We start from the raw sequence: 17,525 nt of genomic DNA, 5'->3' as shown, positions 1-17,525 counted from the left end.
AGGGAAACAGACTAGTCAACTTGCCCGAGATAAGAGAACATTGTGTAGTATAGTTACCTATAAAAACGTAAAGATTAAATGAACTTTCATAAACGACTTGGCCAATATATGTAGGTAAAAAATAATTTATTTCAACATAAAAGCAGATTGTTCTTTTGAACAATATTGTAGCCACCTCATCAAGCGGTTTGGACCTCCTGGCGTGATGGTTACGGTGTTGGCTTGACAGTCGCGGATTCTAGTCCCGGTCGGGGCCACCCACCCGAATTCGTTACAATATTGAGCAAGTAGCTTAAAAATACACAGTATTTGCTATTGACTGCAGTAGTAAAATAATCGCTTTCATTCAGACAATATTTTTCTGTTCTCATTCATCATGGGCACAAACAAAGGAAATGCCAACTTTTTGGTCAGCTCCTTCAATAACACTAAAAGCCCAGACAGCCTTCACATAGTCTGCTGTACATTTGACCTTCAAACGGCAACATAAAAAAGACAAATGTTTATACATTGTGAACATTAAATTAACACAAAATACATCAAGTACGATCCCGGGGCATACTATAAGCAATAAAGCATTTCAGGAAGTGCATTTCACCTACTACAAACTGATTGTCATATGAAAAGACTAAAGCTCAAATCAGTGAAATGTATGCCAATGATTCCAGGGCTTCAGGTTCTATCAGAGCAGCTCTAAGACCATTTATATGCTCTGTTTGCACCAGACATTAACCATCATCACCTTGTTTAAACAGATACTCAAAAGCCTTTTGCCAGGCACATTATATTACAGCACAAAAACATTTACATTTTTAACTGGGGGAAAAAATGGTATGTGCAAAACAAACAAAAGTCATGCACTAACTCACCCACTTATAGCCAAACAGAACATATGATTCTATTCAATAACAGTGATAACACCAAGTTGTAAGCACACACACAAAAACAACAGTTGGAACCAATTAAAACAGGGAATACGCTCTGAAATGGTGGAAGTGTAACAAAAATGAGACTTGGATGTAAAATACAGCCCTGGAAGTTGGTAATTGAGCTCGTCAACTAAAACCTGAGGCTGCATCATTTACTTTTCCTTCTTGTGAATGCCATTGCCATGGTGAAAGCCGTTTGTGACCTTGTTGGTTGTGCCATAGAAGATGCCGTTGGTTGCCTCCTTGGCGACCCCATTGGAATGGTGAACCCCATTGCCATTCTGGAGAGCCTTGCTTTTCTGCGCAACCTTGGGCAGCCTCTTTCCCTTTGTGTATGCGTGGTACCAGAAGTTGAGGAAGAGAACCAGGAAAATCAGTCCGTAGAGACCAACGATGTAGAGAAGAACCGGGAACTTGTAGGGGCAGTCCTTCATGAAGACGAACTGGCCAATGTGGACAGTCACCATCACAAACTGAACCTAGAGAAATAGGAAACATGATTAAGATATTATATGGTGACTAAACCACTACAATGCAGACGTACAGGTCTTAAAAGGGGCAGCATTGAGGAAAGCATTTTACTTCAAGTAAAAATTTTCGATGCTTCATCCAGCTTTGTTTCTTAAATTGTTTATCCTCAGTACTTGAGCTCACCACAGCAGAGTACCAGCACCTCAAATGTTCTACTGCTTGAGCTCCTGTTCCTGCTCTAGAATATTAGCTCAACCAAACGGTACTACTGTGGACCTCCTGCATTTGACTATAAAACAGTACCGGCACTCATTCTATTTCAGTCTAAGTCATGCACTTTTCCTCAATACAATTAATGAACACGGGGCACACTATACAAGTATTAGCATACCAACTGGATGGTGGTCATGTATTTCTTCCACCACAGGTACTTCTGATAGGCAGGCCCCATAGCACACACAGCATAGTAGGAGTACATGAGGACGTGGACACAGCAGTTCAACATGGCATGGAAGGTTCCCATACCACCTGGTTTAAAAAAATAATAATACATTGTATGATTTCAAAAATGGCAACAGATGATATTGCATAATGTTTGGTCATTACTAACTCAAATTCACAAGTTCCATTTCAAGTGTTTTACTCTACCTGCTGAAAACTTGACTCCAAACCACCAAGTGAAGGGCATGATAGAGTGATGAAAGACATGAAGGAATGTCACCTGGCTGGTCTTTTTGCGGAGGACGAAGAAGATCTGAGAAGAAAACAATTTCTTTCATATAGTTGTGTAGTAATAAGTTTAATTAATAAAAATGTTCTACTTGACTACAGTTGTACAACTAAACAGGATAGAATAGTACTTACTGTGTCCAACATTTCAATAAACTTTGAGAAGTAGTAGAGCCAGCAGGTCCATGCCATCTGAGGGGGCAACAGTCAAATATTAGCCTCCGGGGGCAACAGTCAAACATTGCCACCGAATTCAGAGATACAGGAGTATTAATATTCAAAGAGTATTTCACCAGTGCAATGTGAAAGTAGCTTACCCGGACAGCCAGAGGATTGCTGGAGTAGTCAACAAGGTCACAACCGTAGGAGTAACCATTGGCCCAACCGGACATCAGATACTAACACAAACAAGTTAATGTTAGACAAAATTGGGGGAAAAACATGAGAAAAAAAAAAACCAGACATCCCACTTTACAAAGTACATCATGTAAAAGTCACACCTGTGTTATTGCAAGTAACCACCAGCAGATGACAGCATAGTAGTAAAACTAAACCCATTACATTTCTTATGAGTGAAAACTTAAAGGCAGTGCAGTCAAAAATGTGTGTCTATGCAACTCGCCACACAGTAGGCAGGTTTCCATTGACCCAGGTTTGTTCGCAAACAAATAATTGTAACATGTAACGTAAACGGCAGATATAGGAGACATTTTCTTAAGGGTGACAACACTTATCCGTTCGACAGGGGTGGATTTTTCTTCTGTCTAACGAGCACAGCGGCGCTAGATCTGTGACATGAGAATTATTACGAAAAGTCAAATAGTCAATTAATGCATTCTATCCATGCAGTCTTGGGATGGCATACAGGCTGTCGACAATTTATTAATACAAAATTTGCCTAAATCGTCATGGAAACGCTTCAAACACTATTTGTATTCAACACCTTATTTTATGTCCAGCAGTTTTTGAAAGACAAGATGTTTAAAATGGAAATGCACCCTAGCAGGCAATTGTCACCCACCCACTTGGGAGCCAGGCCCAGCCAATAGTCATGGGTTTTTCCCCACAAAGGGCTTTTTATTACAGATAGAAATATTCCTCACTTTCATCAGCTGTCCGGGTGGCTGTCTCAGATGATTCCACAGGTGAATAAACCGGATGTGGAGGTCCTGGTGTGATTGTAAGGCCGGTTGGAAGTACTGACAAATTCTCTAAAACGACTTGAGGTGGCTTATGGTAGAGAAATTAACATTAAATTCTATGGCAACAGCTCTGGTATTTTTTTTTGTTTCACCTTTATTTGGTAGACATTCCTACAGTCAGCATGCCAATTGTATGCTGTGGCATTGTGCATCTGTGCCATTGTGTTCTGGGACAAAACTGCACATTTTAGAGCAGCCTTTTATTGTCTCCAGCACAAAGTGCACCTGTGTAATGATAATGCCATTTAATCAGCTTCTTGATGTGTCACACCTGTCAGGTGGATGAATATCTTGGCAAAGGAGAAATGTTCACTAACAGGGAATTAAACAAATTTGTGAACAAAATTTTAGAGAAATAAGCTTCTTATGCGTATTACATTATTGTATCTTTTAGGGATCCCGGGTGGTGCAGCGGTCTAGGCCACTGCATCTGTGTAAGAGGTGTCACTACAGTCCCTGGTTCGAATCCAGGCGGTATCCGGCTGCGATTGGGTGTCCCATAGAGTGGCGCACAATTGGCCCAGCGTCGTCCGGGTTTGGCCGTCATTGTAAATAAGAATTTGTTCTTAAACTGCCTAGGTAAATAAAAGGTTAAATAAATGTATTTAAAATAAAACTCAGCTCAGGGGACCATGTTTAGTATAGTTAATAGACCATTAAGAGTGCCACACCGCTCTGCCAATAACAGTTTTCAGTTTCAAGCCCTCTACTCAGAATTCTAGAGAACTTGCTCTTTGCTAAGCTGTTTGCTTTAAATAGAAATAGGTACTTAATTGTTACCCAGAAAATGATTTGATTTTGAAATAAAAACAGCTGCATTGGACTTTAAAGTTATGGTGGCCAGTAGATTTCTGAAGTGCACCCACCTCATAGATCATGTAGATGGAGAAGCCCACGATACTGAAATTGTAGACGACCATGGTATTTTTGAGGTCAAAGGGTTTGCGGTTCTCCATCAGCCGAGGGCCCAGCGTCGTGACAAAGTAGATGTAGGCGATTACGATGAGAGTCTGGGCTATCGGCGATGCCATTAGGGGCCAGTCCTCTGTCCTGGGATCTGAGTGGTCAAAATAAAACATTATTCCTGAGTAACGTGACAAGCGTAGGCATCCTGTTCAAATACTTCAAGTAATCACTAATCTGACATAAGAGGACAGGTGTAATGTAATGAGCCCTTGTGGACACCCATCCAATTGTGTTAGATCAGTCAATGCCTCAAGGGCAGGAAATAGTTAGAATGGGTGGAGACGATTTTTTTAAAGAACTTAATTTCCACAATCTTGAGTATCCCTAATAAACACTACACACAAAATTAAGACTTGAACTGATAATTGAATCAACTTTCTACATCAATAAATTATTTGAATAACTTTGTTTCAAAATTACAACAACGTGTAGACTTACCAGCCAGTTTAAGCCATTCATCATAGAGCAAGACTACTCTGGAGGGCAGCGAGTCGAAAGCCATTACTGTTCTTGTTGCACCTCCTATAAAAGAAATGGGATACAATTCAGAAGTGCAATCCCAAAATTCAGAGCCCCATATCAGTTCACAGAATAGGTTTTTACAGCAAAGTAACATGCACAATTGAAATACAATGCAAGCTTTTTAAAGATGGAATCTGCAGTAGGGAAAACTGTGCCACTGTCCGCCCCAGCCGTTATTGTTTTGTTGACGAAGTGAGGTCTGGAGCGTCGCTCAACGACAAATTTAAAAAGGCAGTACATATTGCTGTTCTATCGCGCGTCAAATGACGTCCGAGAGGAGAAAAAAACTTCACATTCCAGCTTTAAATTTTTTTTTTTAACTCAGTAAAAAGTTAGATTACCCTTAGCAACAAAAAAAAAAGACTGCAGTAGAAGTGCAGTAACTGAGTAGACTGTGGTAATTCAGGTGCATCAATTGCATAATAGCATCAGTAGCACCACTGCATTCCTTGTTGCCCCTCTGATCAGTGACAGATTTAGATCTGGGACACCAGGTGGGTGCAATTAATTATCAGGTAGAACAGAAAAGTGTCAGGATCCGGACCTTGTAGGGTAAGCATTAAATACCACTGCCCTATGGTTTACCCAATTAGGCTACAATTCAGTTGTATTGAGCTTTAAGTGGAACAATAGAAACATGTGATCATAACAAAGATTGTAATAGCTACAAAAGTTATCAGTGAAGTATATACTGTTAATCAGCATTGCCATTACAGACTCCAAATAACATTGAACTTTACCTTTAAAATTACACATCTACCCAGACAACCAAAGAATTCAATCTCTGCCTGGGCCCAAACTCAGAATGCCTGTAAAGTTTACACAAGGTTGGTCCATCATAATCCAGCCTGGTCTCAGAGCATTTCGTATTACTCTGTACATAAATCCATAACATTCCATTTAGTATATGTTAGGTATGCTTACATAGATGTTACTTAAGGCACAAAGGAAAGGATGGATGAGCATCAGTTGAGTCAATGGAATGTTATCAAATACATGGTTTCCATGTAGTTGATATCACTCTAGACATTATGAGCCAACCTCCCCTTAGCAGCCTCCACTGGTGGGCATATACCACAAACATCTAGCAAAAGATTGAGAGGTCAAATTACATCACAAACAACTTCAGCATTTTATCAACTTTCTAACTACTTAAGTTAACCTTGTAACCTCACCTTAACCCGAAGCTTTGCTCACGCCCGCCGGCCACAGAGCTAGAATACTTAACATAATACGAAGGAAGGCACGAGGGGGTGTGGTATATGGGCAATATACCACAGCTAAGGGCTGTTCTTAAGCACAATGCAATGAGAGGTGCCTGGATACAGACATCAGCCGTGGTATATTAGCCAAACACTACAAATCCAGAGGTGCCGTATTGCTTTTATATCTTGGTTAACGCAATTAAAACTGTAAAAATAATTTGTCATACATGTGGTATATGGTCTGATATACCATGGCTTTTCGCCTATCAGCACTCAAACCACCCAATTTATAATTAGTAACATATCATACAAAATGGATGGACATCCACAAATTATATACCATACGAATCTTAACACATCTTACTAAATTAGGTTGCTCAGATTTACGTACAAATAATACGAAATGCTCTGAGACCTGGTTGCGTAACCACCACAATGCAAGAATCTAGTCTGGGAATGTGTCTATTTGTTTAAAGAGGGTTCTCCATTACAAGCAGGTTGTTTACTTTGAACACGAAATACCACGCCGTCGGGGGAAAATCTCAGAACCACACCGGCTCTCCATTATTAGGCTAATCAAACTATATACGTTTGGGTTAATTACTTCAAATGTCAAAAAGTTAGACTAAACCACAACGTTTTTCTGGAGAAGTGGAAGAATTAAGGTTCAATTAGTCTAATATTTCACTAACCTAAACTTTAACGCGCAAGTAGCCTAGTGGTTAGAGTTTTGGGACAGTAATTGAAAGGTTGCTTTATCGAATCCCCGAGTTGACAAGGTAAAAATGTGTCGTTCTGCCCCTTAACCCACTGTTCCTAGGCCGTCATTTTAAATAAGAATGTTATTAACGGACTTGCCTAGTTAACATAAATATTTAGGCCGACCTCATTGTACTGGAACTTAAAAAAATTAACTGAAAAGTGAATCGCCTAAAATGAGGTAAAACTCAACGAGGAAGAGAAATGAGTGAGACCCAATAACCTGTTTGACGACGATGGCGTTTCCTCTTGTATCTGGTACACACCTGTCGCTGCCGGCCTGGCTCGAATGACTCGCCTGTTGGTGGTGCACGGTACTTATCCACTGCAGATGTCTCCTCCCACATTTTGGCTGAGCCGGGCTCCGGACGAAACTTCTCCAACAATGCCCGAAACTATGCCACTTCGCTGATTGGTGCTTTCTGTTTGACGAAGTTCCAAGACAATCCCATAGTGAGCAATTGAGAATTAATGACACATTATATTCCGTGTGTAAATCCATCACATTTTATTTGTCACATGCACAAAATACAAACAGGTGTAGACTTTACAGTGAAATGCTTACTTACGAGCCATTTCCCAACAATCGTACATAGTAACACAAACCTACGATGCTATATACAGGAGTAGCGGACTACTTCACTGACTTTATTGTCCTTATGGGGAAATGTTGTTGCAGTGTCATGTACAAGTTTAAAGTGGCGTTTAAATATAAGATAAATTGACATTACAACTTTCATAACAGTTACATACCAATAAAAAGAGACTTGCCTGCTGGCCTTACTGAGTCGATAGGATCAAATTGTCTAATTCTGTTTTTCCTACCGAGGGGTACCCTATACCTGCGCTCAGAGGGGAGTCGTTCAAAGTCCGGGTACAGGGGGTGGCTTGGGTCTAAAAATGATTTTGTGAGCCTTGCAGAGGGACCTGACCTTAAAGATCTCATCCAAGCCTGTCTGTTTGACTCCAAGTACCTTGCTTGCTGTGGTGATAATCCTTCCCAGCATATTTCTCTGGCTGACAGTGGCATTGCCAAACCAACTAACACAAAAAGTTAAAATACTCTCAATGAAAGATTTGTAAAACAGAGTCAGTATAGTAGTTTACTTTCTCAAAAAGATGTCATCTTTTAATGTTCAGTCTCTGTTGACACTTTCGTAGATCAGGGCTGTACATTTACTCCACTGAAGCTTATTGTCCAAGAAGACACCCAGATATTTTCTATTCCTCTACAATCTATGGAGTCAATGTAATGTAAATGTATGAGTCAATGTGCACGGGTACGAGGTAGTTGAGATATGATGTAGATCTAGGAATGGGTAACAATCAGAACACACAAACACTGTGTGTAGGGGTAGAGTTGTAACAGAATGTCTTTAGGGACAACAAAATGATTAGGAATATATTAAAGGATCAACAATATCAATGCATCATCAATAGCCTGTCAATTGATTTAGAAAATGATTTATATTACCATCATCCTCAATTGATTTAGAAAATTATACAGGAAGTTAGTGTATCAGCATCATCGATATCAATAAACATAAATCACTTAATAGCGATATAAACAATAAATATATTTAGCCAGGTAGCCCAGGCAAGTCAGTTAAGAACTAATTCTTATTTACAATGACGACCTACTGGGGAACAGTGCCTTGTTCAGGGGCAGAACGACAGATTTTTACCTTGTCAGCTCGGTGATTCGATCCAGAAAGTTTTCAGTTACTGGCCCAACGCTCCAACCACTAGGCTACCTGCCACCCCATAAACACAATAGCTCTATGCATAACTACTTCAAAATAAAGTAAAGAAAAAAAAAAAAATACTATTCTGTGAATCTGTAGTTATCAAGTCATAGTTTTTATTCTCTGTAGTAAGGGAATCCAATTCCTCACATTAAGTCAAATCAAATGTATTTATATAGCCCTTCGTACATCAGCTGATATCTCAAAGTGCTGTACAGAAACCCAGCCTAAAACCCCAAACAGCAAGCAATGCAGGTGTAGAAGCACGGTGGCTAGGAAAAACTCCCTAGAAAGGCCAAAACCTAGGAAGAAACCTAGAGAGGAACCAGGCTATGTGGGGTGGCCAGTCCTCTTCTGGCTGTGTCGGGTGGAGACTATAACAGAACATGGCCAAGATGTTCAAATGTTCATAAATGACCAGCATGGTCGAATAATAAGTAAGCTAAACGTTCAGGTTCAATACCATGCTTTGCACAAATACTAAAATAACAAGTACATGTTTGGGGGAATGTTGTCAAACTTGAGCTGTAAAGTTGTTGCAGGAATGTCAAACAAAGATCTCATAGTAGTCTAAACTAATACTTGAAAATGTACTTAGAGCAAAACTGAGAAGGGATACATGTATATTATACAGCACAATGCCCTCAATACTGTAGGACATTTCACTCCAAAACCAACATTTGTCAGATGTTTTCATGGTAGTACACATACAGTCAAATGTAAAATAACACACGGCATATAGAGAGAAGACAATCAATCACGTGTAATTTACTTCCAAAGTATCAAGTCCTAACACAGATGACTGGGGTAACGCCTACTGTACAGTCAACCTCATGAGAAATTAAGGGAATATTAAGAAAATGTAGAGCAAATATACATACACTGAAAGGGATTATTATTATATTTTTTGAACCATAATTATACTAAAATGAATTTATCATTTATGTTTCAATATGCCTTGAATCAGAAACATTCACAATGGAAATAAACAACAGTATCCTCATGGCAAAGTGATGCATGTTCAGTGTGTCAGGCAGAGGAATAGTAACACGTAACCTGACAGGTTTCTTCTCTCACTAATATGGTGTACAACTTCCATCTTCATTCTTTACCTCTGACTTCATCATTCCTCCGTTCACATCCGGGAGTGTCAACATTACAACAAACAATTGCATAAGGAATGAGCCAAGTAACCAGCAACTATCAATCATTGTCAAAATGTTTTCTTACTGTTCGATCTTAATTGCTCGACTTAAAAAGTACCACAAAGTGTCCTAAGCTATAATGATATTTTAAAGACACACTGAAACACCCACTCTGGCTCTTATGTTTTACTTTTCCTGTTGGAAAAACAATATCCCAAGTAGAAATGCAGTAATGTTGTCATAGGCCTCCCCTGTCCCCCTTGCTTGAGGAACAATAGAGGCCAAAAGAGGTAAGCCCCCCTTCTTGTTCCATGTCATACCTGGACCACCTATTGAGATGTGCCTTTTTGTTAAGTAAATCAGGTGATAAGTGAGATGAAAAGGAGACTGGAATGTGTCTTTAAAGGGAATGATGATTAGTCAAAAGCATCTGAATAATAATATGGGCATCAAATCAGATTGTATTGGTCACATACACGTGTTTAACAGATGTTATTGCAGGTGTAGCAAAATGCATGGAACAGTTTCAATGGCATATTTGGCTCAGTGGCAACTAGGGTAGATGGCAGTGCCACACCCTATAACTCAACTCTCACCTAACAAGCTCTTCTGGGTTACACTGACAACCAGGCAGTGTGATGGGGAGCTACTAGTCTACCGACTAACTGTATGTAAATTCATAACATACCTATGACATCTATCATGTCCTAAACAACACCATGCCCACCTCCTGGAAAGTCAGCAATAATCTCATTTGTAGGAAGTCATCTCTGCTTGTGTTGAATGACATTTATTATTGGTAACAAATAAAAAATGGACAATGTGAAATGGAATGTTCTCACTAAAGCCGCTAAATCAAAATATAAAACGCAAAACTTATCTAAAGAACAATATGCTGAACAATTCTCAATAGACACCACAATATTGTAGTTTGACATGAATACTTAGTATCTCGTATACACAATGTTTACACAAAAACGGGTTTAACTTCCATACATTTTGGGTGGGTAAGTATGTCATGAATTCAGATAAAGCTCTGCAGTCAGCATGCTCTCTATTCTGAGAAGTTGCTAGGAATTCAGTCTCCAGGGAGACAAAGGCCTTTCAGCTCTGTGGTCTGGTCACTGCTCATGTCTAAGATGTGTCTAAGATAGAGGCATTTGGAGATATTCTAACTCACACACACTCTCCCTGGTCAAATTTTGTTATATTGTTCTTGTTCACCATTACACTTTCAGTGATTCATTCACAGATTAGACTAAGTACGATGACTAACAACTCCAGTTCTGCTGTATTAGCTTAGCAAGGCTGTTACTCCAGGTTTCTTTCAAAACACAGGGACAAACATAACATGTCACTGAAGATCCAGTACCATTCCTATCATCTCTTTTCTAAAACAAACGTTGACTGTTCTTTTTTACAGATATAAATTGTGTCAAACAAACTGTTCTTGCTCATATCAGTTATTTCATTAAAGCTTGTGTTGGCCTCTTTTCCTTCGTCAGAGGAAAGAACATCTGACGAAGCTGACACATGAGCTTCAAGAAAATAAGTGATATGAGCAAGAGCAGTGTGCGGGTTTCTCTTTGCAGTTATCACATTATTCCTACTCACCTGCAATTATAACTCGAATAAAGGGGTACCCCAGGGTTTGATTCTGGAGCCACTATTGTTTATACTGTATATACACACAATTTGAAATACTGTGAAAAAATGTTTATGTATGTTTATGCTGATGATACAGTATTATACTATGTAAACCAAGCCTTTTCACATTTGCCATCTGATTTCCAAGCGCTACAGAAGTCACTCTTGGACCTTTAGTTTGTACTTAATGCAACAAAAAAAAAATCCATGCTATTATCTAGGTCCCATAAATTACTTACTGTTTGGGGTTTTAGGCTGGGCTTCTGTATAGCACTTTGACATCTGCTGGTGTAAAAAGGTCTTCATAAATACATTTGATTGACATTACCTGCCTGAACAGAACACACATTGAACGAGTTCCCTCATGAATATCTTGGTATCTGGCTAGATAATAAGTTGGCATTTTAAAAACCACATGTTACTGAGCTCGTAATGAAGTTGAATATCAAAATTGTATTATTTTACAGAAATAGAGCATGTCTGTCTTTTGATAATAGAAAGGAAGGTGTCCAGGCCACTTTTATGTCTGTTTTAAATAGAGAGGGATATCATCTCCATGCACGCAGCAGCTTCCACACTTTGACCACTAGATGCTGTTTTACATTGTGCCCTTAGATTCATCACTGGTGATTATTTTAGAAGCCACCCTTATCTATTATAGGAAAAGGTGGGTTGGTCCTCTGTCTGTAGAGCAGCATTCCCTTCGGTTTATTTACAAAGCGCTCCTGCAGAAACTTCCCATGTATCTGATAACTCTGGTCAAGGTCACAAAGATAGAATACAGTACCAGAGCACAACATTGGATAGTGCTAGAGGTTCCGAGGGTGGTATCTGATTTAGGGAGACTCCTTTTAGTTTTTAATGCTCCACAGATGTGGAATATGTTGCAAAGAAGGCTCGGGCTTGAATGCCTGGTTCCCTTTAGGGAATTTACAGCATTAGTGGGGGATGCTCCATGTAAAGATTGGGTTGATTTTTTAGGATCATGTTTTTTAATTTAGTATTATATTGATATTTTTATTGTGCTGGGCTCATTTGAAAAAGAGAATTGGTCTCAATATGAACACTAATTAACCTAAATAATTCCCCCTTCTGCTGTTAACAGCATATGATAACTATAACTTTACATTTTAGCTTTGATGCATGTAATGGGATTGACAGTTTCCCCATTCCCTTCACTTTCTCTTTCTAATTTCCTTTGTCCTGTTGTCTGTATGTTGTGTCTTGAATGACACAGGTGGCACATCATGTTTGTCATTTTCTGAGAAAGAAAATGGCATGAAATATATAGGGGTAATAATCAGATGACAAAAGAGACCAATGTATAACATTCAGGAAAGTGGACTATTCCTTATATGCTTCCATCAATCAACTAAATATGGTTTAAAGTTAAAAACATATCTTTATGATCAGTTTATTAAGACGTTTTATCCTGACCCTATATAACCTGTACTTATATTATTTACTTGTATTGACCAGCAGGGGTCCCCAATCACACGTTTGCGAAATTGACAACAATTGTTTATAACTAACCCAAGACAGACCAGAGCCTGTCGTTTCCAATGGGAACAAACGAACAGAATGGGCAGAACAAGCAGGAGGTGGGCAGAGCCAAGCACGAGCTAGTGACATCCTATTGGCGCGATCTATTATATTTTTGCATATTTCCGTTAGGGAACGCCTACTATGTAGTGCGCGTGTGCAAAAACTACATTCGTCCATGCACTCCTAAACAAAGCCTTAGCAAACAAAAAAACGTTTGCAAAGGGTAAAGGCTACAAACCGCAGTCCACTGTTAGATACTAGTTTTAGAAACAGAAAACTGTATGGAGATCAAATATTTAATCGACGCGAACGTAGGCCAAAATCCATCTCGCTCCATCTTCTCCCACTGCCGGCTAAATGTGCTTCCTCTCCTCACCATATTTGGCAGTGAGTGGAAACGCCAACCGGATGCTTCACATTTATACATCCAGTGAAATATCTGGCTCATGGTTCTAGCTGTGGTTGAGATATTTACCGCGGAAGAATATTTTAAGAAAAAATGTATTAAAAAAGACACGCAGTAAAAACGGGATAGCTTGGAGAACGATATTATAAAATGTCTTCGTCAAAGACATCTTGGCTTTTGGGGACATTGTTAATATCAATACTTTGTTTTGTTTCTTGGAAACATTCAATAATCGGTAAGTTGTTTTTTTTTACTCTTGCAAGTGTTGGTTAAGCTATGTGCAAGGAGCCCATTGGCTAGTTTTGCAACAAGGGGAGAGGGATTTAATTTTTGTTTGGGGATAAGTAGCTAGTTGAATTGTCATGGTGTTGTCCTTTTAATGTGACATTACTGTCCTAACGTTTGTACACACAAAATACTGAACTGTCATAAGTTGATTACTAGTATCCACTTGAAGGTGACGTGTGAGTGTACATTATCTATTCAAGTTATTAATTGCTCATGTCTATGAATCTCCGTTTTAGATGTGAGAGGTGCCTTTCTATTGGCGGGGCGAGGTCTGTTGCTTCTGGGCCTGTCTACCTTGATGGTGTCATATTTTTATCCACGGCTGAGGTCTTTGTTCTCTTCCAACACCCGATCAACATCTGAATGTAGGTGACTGTATCAAACAGGCAATCCCAATATTACTCATTCAAATAATGCATTCCATTCTGTATAACAGTAGTCGCCAACCATAGGCCTTTGTTACAGCAGAGCTAGCATTCCAAAACCATTCTTATCCATAGTTTTTAGCGATTAGGTTCACCCACAGTTGCCTGCATGTGAACTACAATTCCGACGCTGTGTTAACGTTTCGAAACGTCAGACCAGTTTTTAGAAACACGCTGATATGTCCCTTTCATTTCAATAAACAATAAATCATTTTCCAAAAAATATATACTTACTGTAGCAGTTTTGCACAGAGCCACAGACTGTGCGCCAGTTGACGAACTACACTCCCTCCCAAGTTACATATAGGTGTTTGGAGCACGCTAGATAGACAGAAAGCCACCTGAACTAATTGGCTGTCTTCCACAAACAAGCGATGAGACATGGTCGTATGGGAACCCTATAAAGGTGTAGTAATATTTTATTTGAACCTTTATACGTTCCTTATGTTTCCAAAACCGTACCGCAAGCGATTGCTTTTAATGTTAAGAAGGAGCGTTGGATATGTTAATTAACAAAACTCCCCCCATCCAAAAGATACTACTGTCAATAGGCGCTAAAGCAGTTAGCGTCTGAATGGGTTACAGCAGCGCCGAGAGAAGGTCACCAACACACCTGATTTAATTCATCTAGGCCATTAGTTGATTCGCCTAATCGGGTGTTTCAGTCCTGGCCACTGTTTTTCAACTTCTGATACCAGGCGAACGATTTCTTCTGGAAATTGTGAACCAGTTGATTGAATGAAACTACACTACTTCCAGATTCTGAAGATGAGGAGGCAAAACAAAGACAAAAGCAGGCAAGGGAGGAGCTGCAGGAGAAACACAGTGAGAAGGTAATATGGCCTTTCAGCAAAAAACTAAACAGCACTGCTCTTTTTTTAACAGAGTAGGCTAATACTTTCCTGTGTGTGTTTCTCTTTCAGGCCTTCTCTTACCAGGAGTCAGTGCTGAGGCCTCGTCAGGAGTCTTCTATGAGGAAGAAAGAAGAGCGATTCTACCGCATGACGGGAGAGACCTGGAAGCTGACTGACGGAGAACAACTTGGGGTGAGAATAACAGATACCACCCATGGAATTGTATAAAAACACATAAGTTGCGTATGTGCTACTTTGAGTTACGAAATAAGTTGTAGGTTATTTACGATTAAAACGATTGTTTTGCCCCAGTGCAATATGTAGACTAGGCTACATGTTGTCATGTAGGCTAAATGCATTTGGTTTTACACCACAATTAGAATTTTAAAAACTGATCTTTCAATGGGCCAGGTAAATCTACAAATGAATTAAAACATAATAATTAATATTGTACACTGGTTCAAATTTGCTATGAACAAATTAACAGTGTACTTAGCCAATGGAATGCAGTACTTGCTTTCTTCCACTGGGGAGAACAATTGTACACCTCTTACATTTGTAGGCCTTTTGATAGACTTCTATGGACAAGATCCTCAGTGAGGTGTGCCAACTGTAAATGTGTTATTTATGTGGATACAGGAAGGAGAATCGTTAGGGCAGAGTGCCCAGGAGGATGTTGATGGGACACCCAATCAGGAGGCAGTAAGAAGGAGGAAACTGCCAGAGAGTGCCACCAGACTCCACCCCAAACCTGAGGTCCCTCCCCAAAAAAGGGTGCGTATGCTGAATGACTCTATTCAGGAAAGGATGTTAAAATGCTAATGGTAGGATATCATTAACAATTTAAATCCGAGGACCTGAAAATGGTTTTATTCCATGGTTTGTGCTATTTATAATCGGGACGTCCCTACCCTAAACCATTTTAAATGTCAACTTCAATGAGGTAAAATCAGTTGAGGTCCCAAGGATTCCAGATAACACCAACCTTTATTCCATGTCAGGTTAGTCCCGCTTGCGGGTCCCTCTATAGTTTATTATTTCACTAAAGCAGAGGGAGTCATTGGTTTGTGTTTAGGCCGGGATTCAATCCGATCACGCTTTGTCGGCTATGCACCTCTTTTACAGACGTTCAGAGACCGCACAGTAGGGAAAGGGGGATACCTAGTCAGTTGTACAACTGAATGCCTTCAACTGAGAGGTGCTGCCTTAATTGATATCCACGTCTTTGGCGCCCGGGGAACAGTGTGTTAACTGCCTTGCTCAGGGGCAGAATTGTACACTGTCAGCTTGGGGATTCGATCCAGCCACCTTTCAGTAACGCTGCATATGTCGGCTCAATCAGAAAATACCTTTGAAATGGCGCATAGTTGACAAAGCACAATGGAATTGAATCCAGGCCTCAATGGTTTGTGCTCTTTTGGATTGAAAAGGTGGTCGTTTTACCAGAGGAGCCAGCAGAGGATGCTGAAGGGGTATGTATACACTTTTGTCCCATGGAGTGTTTGCTCTTACATCTGTTACACTATGAAATGACACAATTACACTAATCAATGTAAACAATTAATGATGGGCAAAAGGTGGTCAGTGTGAGTACGGTAAGGTTTCTCTTGACAGGTTGTACGGGTGGCTTTGAGATGCCCAAGTGGAAGAACAATTCACAGAAGATTCCTAAAATCCGACAGCTCCTCGGTGAGAAGGCACCCCCCCCCTGTATTCATCTCAAACTTTTAACATGGCCTCAATCCTATTCAATAAGATATTGTTTTAAAATAGTTAAGCTTACGAAGATTGTACCGTTTTGATTTGAAAACCTTTTGTTCTGTAGGTTCTTTTGGACTGGTTGCTGAAAACAGGATATCACCCTGCACTCTATACATTATGCACCACCTACCCCAGACAACCCTTGGTCATTGGGAAAGACATAAGCATGGGGGATGCAGGCATTTTAACACACACAGTATTAAATGTGGAAGGGAAAGATCCCTCCACGACCTGAGGAAAAAGCATCAGTTCCATGCCATTTGAAAATAAAAATATGGGCAATTGGTTGCTGGATCATGGAAGGCGTCAGAACAGCAAATCCTTGACAAGGGAACAAAGCTAAAAACTAAGTCCATATTGCATGGATTCTTAATGTCAGAACCAAGTATACAACCAGTGTACTCCTTTCATGCTCAGTTGTATGAATTACTGTTTCATTAAAACATATTGCTACACAAACACGCATGAGTGGACAATGTCGAGTTCTGGTGACGTTATACACTGTTGGGTTGTAATTTGAAATACTTGCTACACCAGAAGTTAATGGTTATGTAGCAGGAATTTATATGGTGGGGTCAATGGTGGTTGTTTAAGAGCCAGGGGCTTGGAATGTTACTAAAGGAAAAGGCAATCACATGTTTGGCTAGCTGTGGAATGGGAGCAGAGGTCAGGTCACACGAAGAAACACTATTACCCACATCAACTTTCTGAGGAAAGGCGACTCCGCCTAAAGGGGAATATAAATACTTGGTGTTAACAAATTTTTTCAGCCATTGGGTGAATAAACTTTTGGGTTCTAAATGAGGAAAAACTTAAACCATGATTGGACTTGATTGAATATCAGAGTAATTATTTAGGATTAAAAGTACTTTAGTTCAAATACATCAGACAAATATACAGAGGGCAGTAAACGCAAATGAGTAGGA

General features: G+C 39.7%; 2 protein-coding genes across 4 annotated transcripts; one reads left to right on the top strand and one right to left on the bottom strand.

Moving 5' to 3' along the window:
- Positions 1–109: 109 nt before the first annotated feature.
- Positions 110–7,169, bottom strand: LOC118387271 (elongation of very long chain fatty acids protein 7-like). 3 transcript variants are annotated; one of them, XM_035775453.2, is made up of 9 exons: positions 5,744–5,966; positions 5,560–5,628; positions 4,736–4,819; positions 4,198–4,388; positions 2,447–2,527; positions 2,265–2,321; positions 2,049–2,154; positions 1,792–1,928; positions 110–1,408 (listed from the first exon to the last, which is right to left on the bottom strand). In XM_035775453.2, the coding sequence occupies exons 2-9, from the start codon at positions 5,573–5,575 to the stop codon at positions 1,082–1,084; spliced, it is 999 nt and encodes a 332-aa protein (XP_035631346.1). In that variant the 5' UTR covers positions 5,576–5,628; positions 5,744–5,966; the 3' UTR covers positions 110–1,081. The 3 variants fall into 3 exon arrangements, with proteins under 3 accessions (XP_035631346.1, XP_035631345.1, XP_052381173.1); XM_035775452.2 differs by lacking the exons at positions 5,560–5,628; positions 5,744–5,966 and adding an exon at positions 7,007–7,169; XM_052525213.1 differs by lacking the exons at positions 5,560–5,628; positions 5,744–5,966 and adding an exon at positions 7,050–7,072.
- A 6,112-nt stretch (positions 7,170–13,281) lies between these two features.
- ubxn8 (UBX domain protein 8) lies at positions 13,282–17,060 on the top strand. The gene is made up of 8 exons (XM_035775456.2): positions 13,282–13,506; positions 13,796–13,924; positions 14,744–14,817; positions 14,908–15,030; positions 15,478–15,612; positions 16,269–16,310; positions 16,453–16,527; positions 16,664–17,060. Exons 1-8 carry the CDS (start codon positions 13,422–13,424, stop codon positions 16,832–16,834), a joined length of 834 nt encoding a protein of 277 aa, XP_035631349.1. The 5' UTR covers positions 13,282–13,421; the 3' UTR covers positions 16,835–17,060.
- The last annotated feature ends 465 nt before the right edge of the window (positions 17,061–17,525 follow it).

Source organism: Oncorhynchus keta, chromosome 9 (assembly GCF_023373465.1).
Source record: "Oncorhynchus keta strain PuntledgeMale-10-30-2019 chromosome 9, Oket_V2, whole genome shotgun sequence".
Lineage (NCBI taxonomy): Eukaryota > Metazoa > Chordata > Actinopteri > Salmoniformes > Salmonidae > Oncorhynchus > Oncorhynchus keta.
Note: the sequence above shows the minus strand (reverse complement) of the source record. Positions and strands in the feature narration are given on the sequence as shown.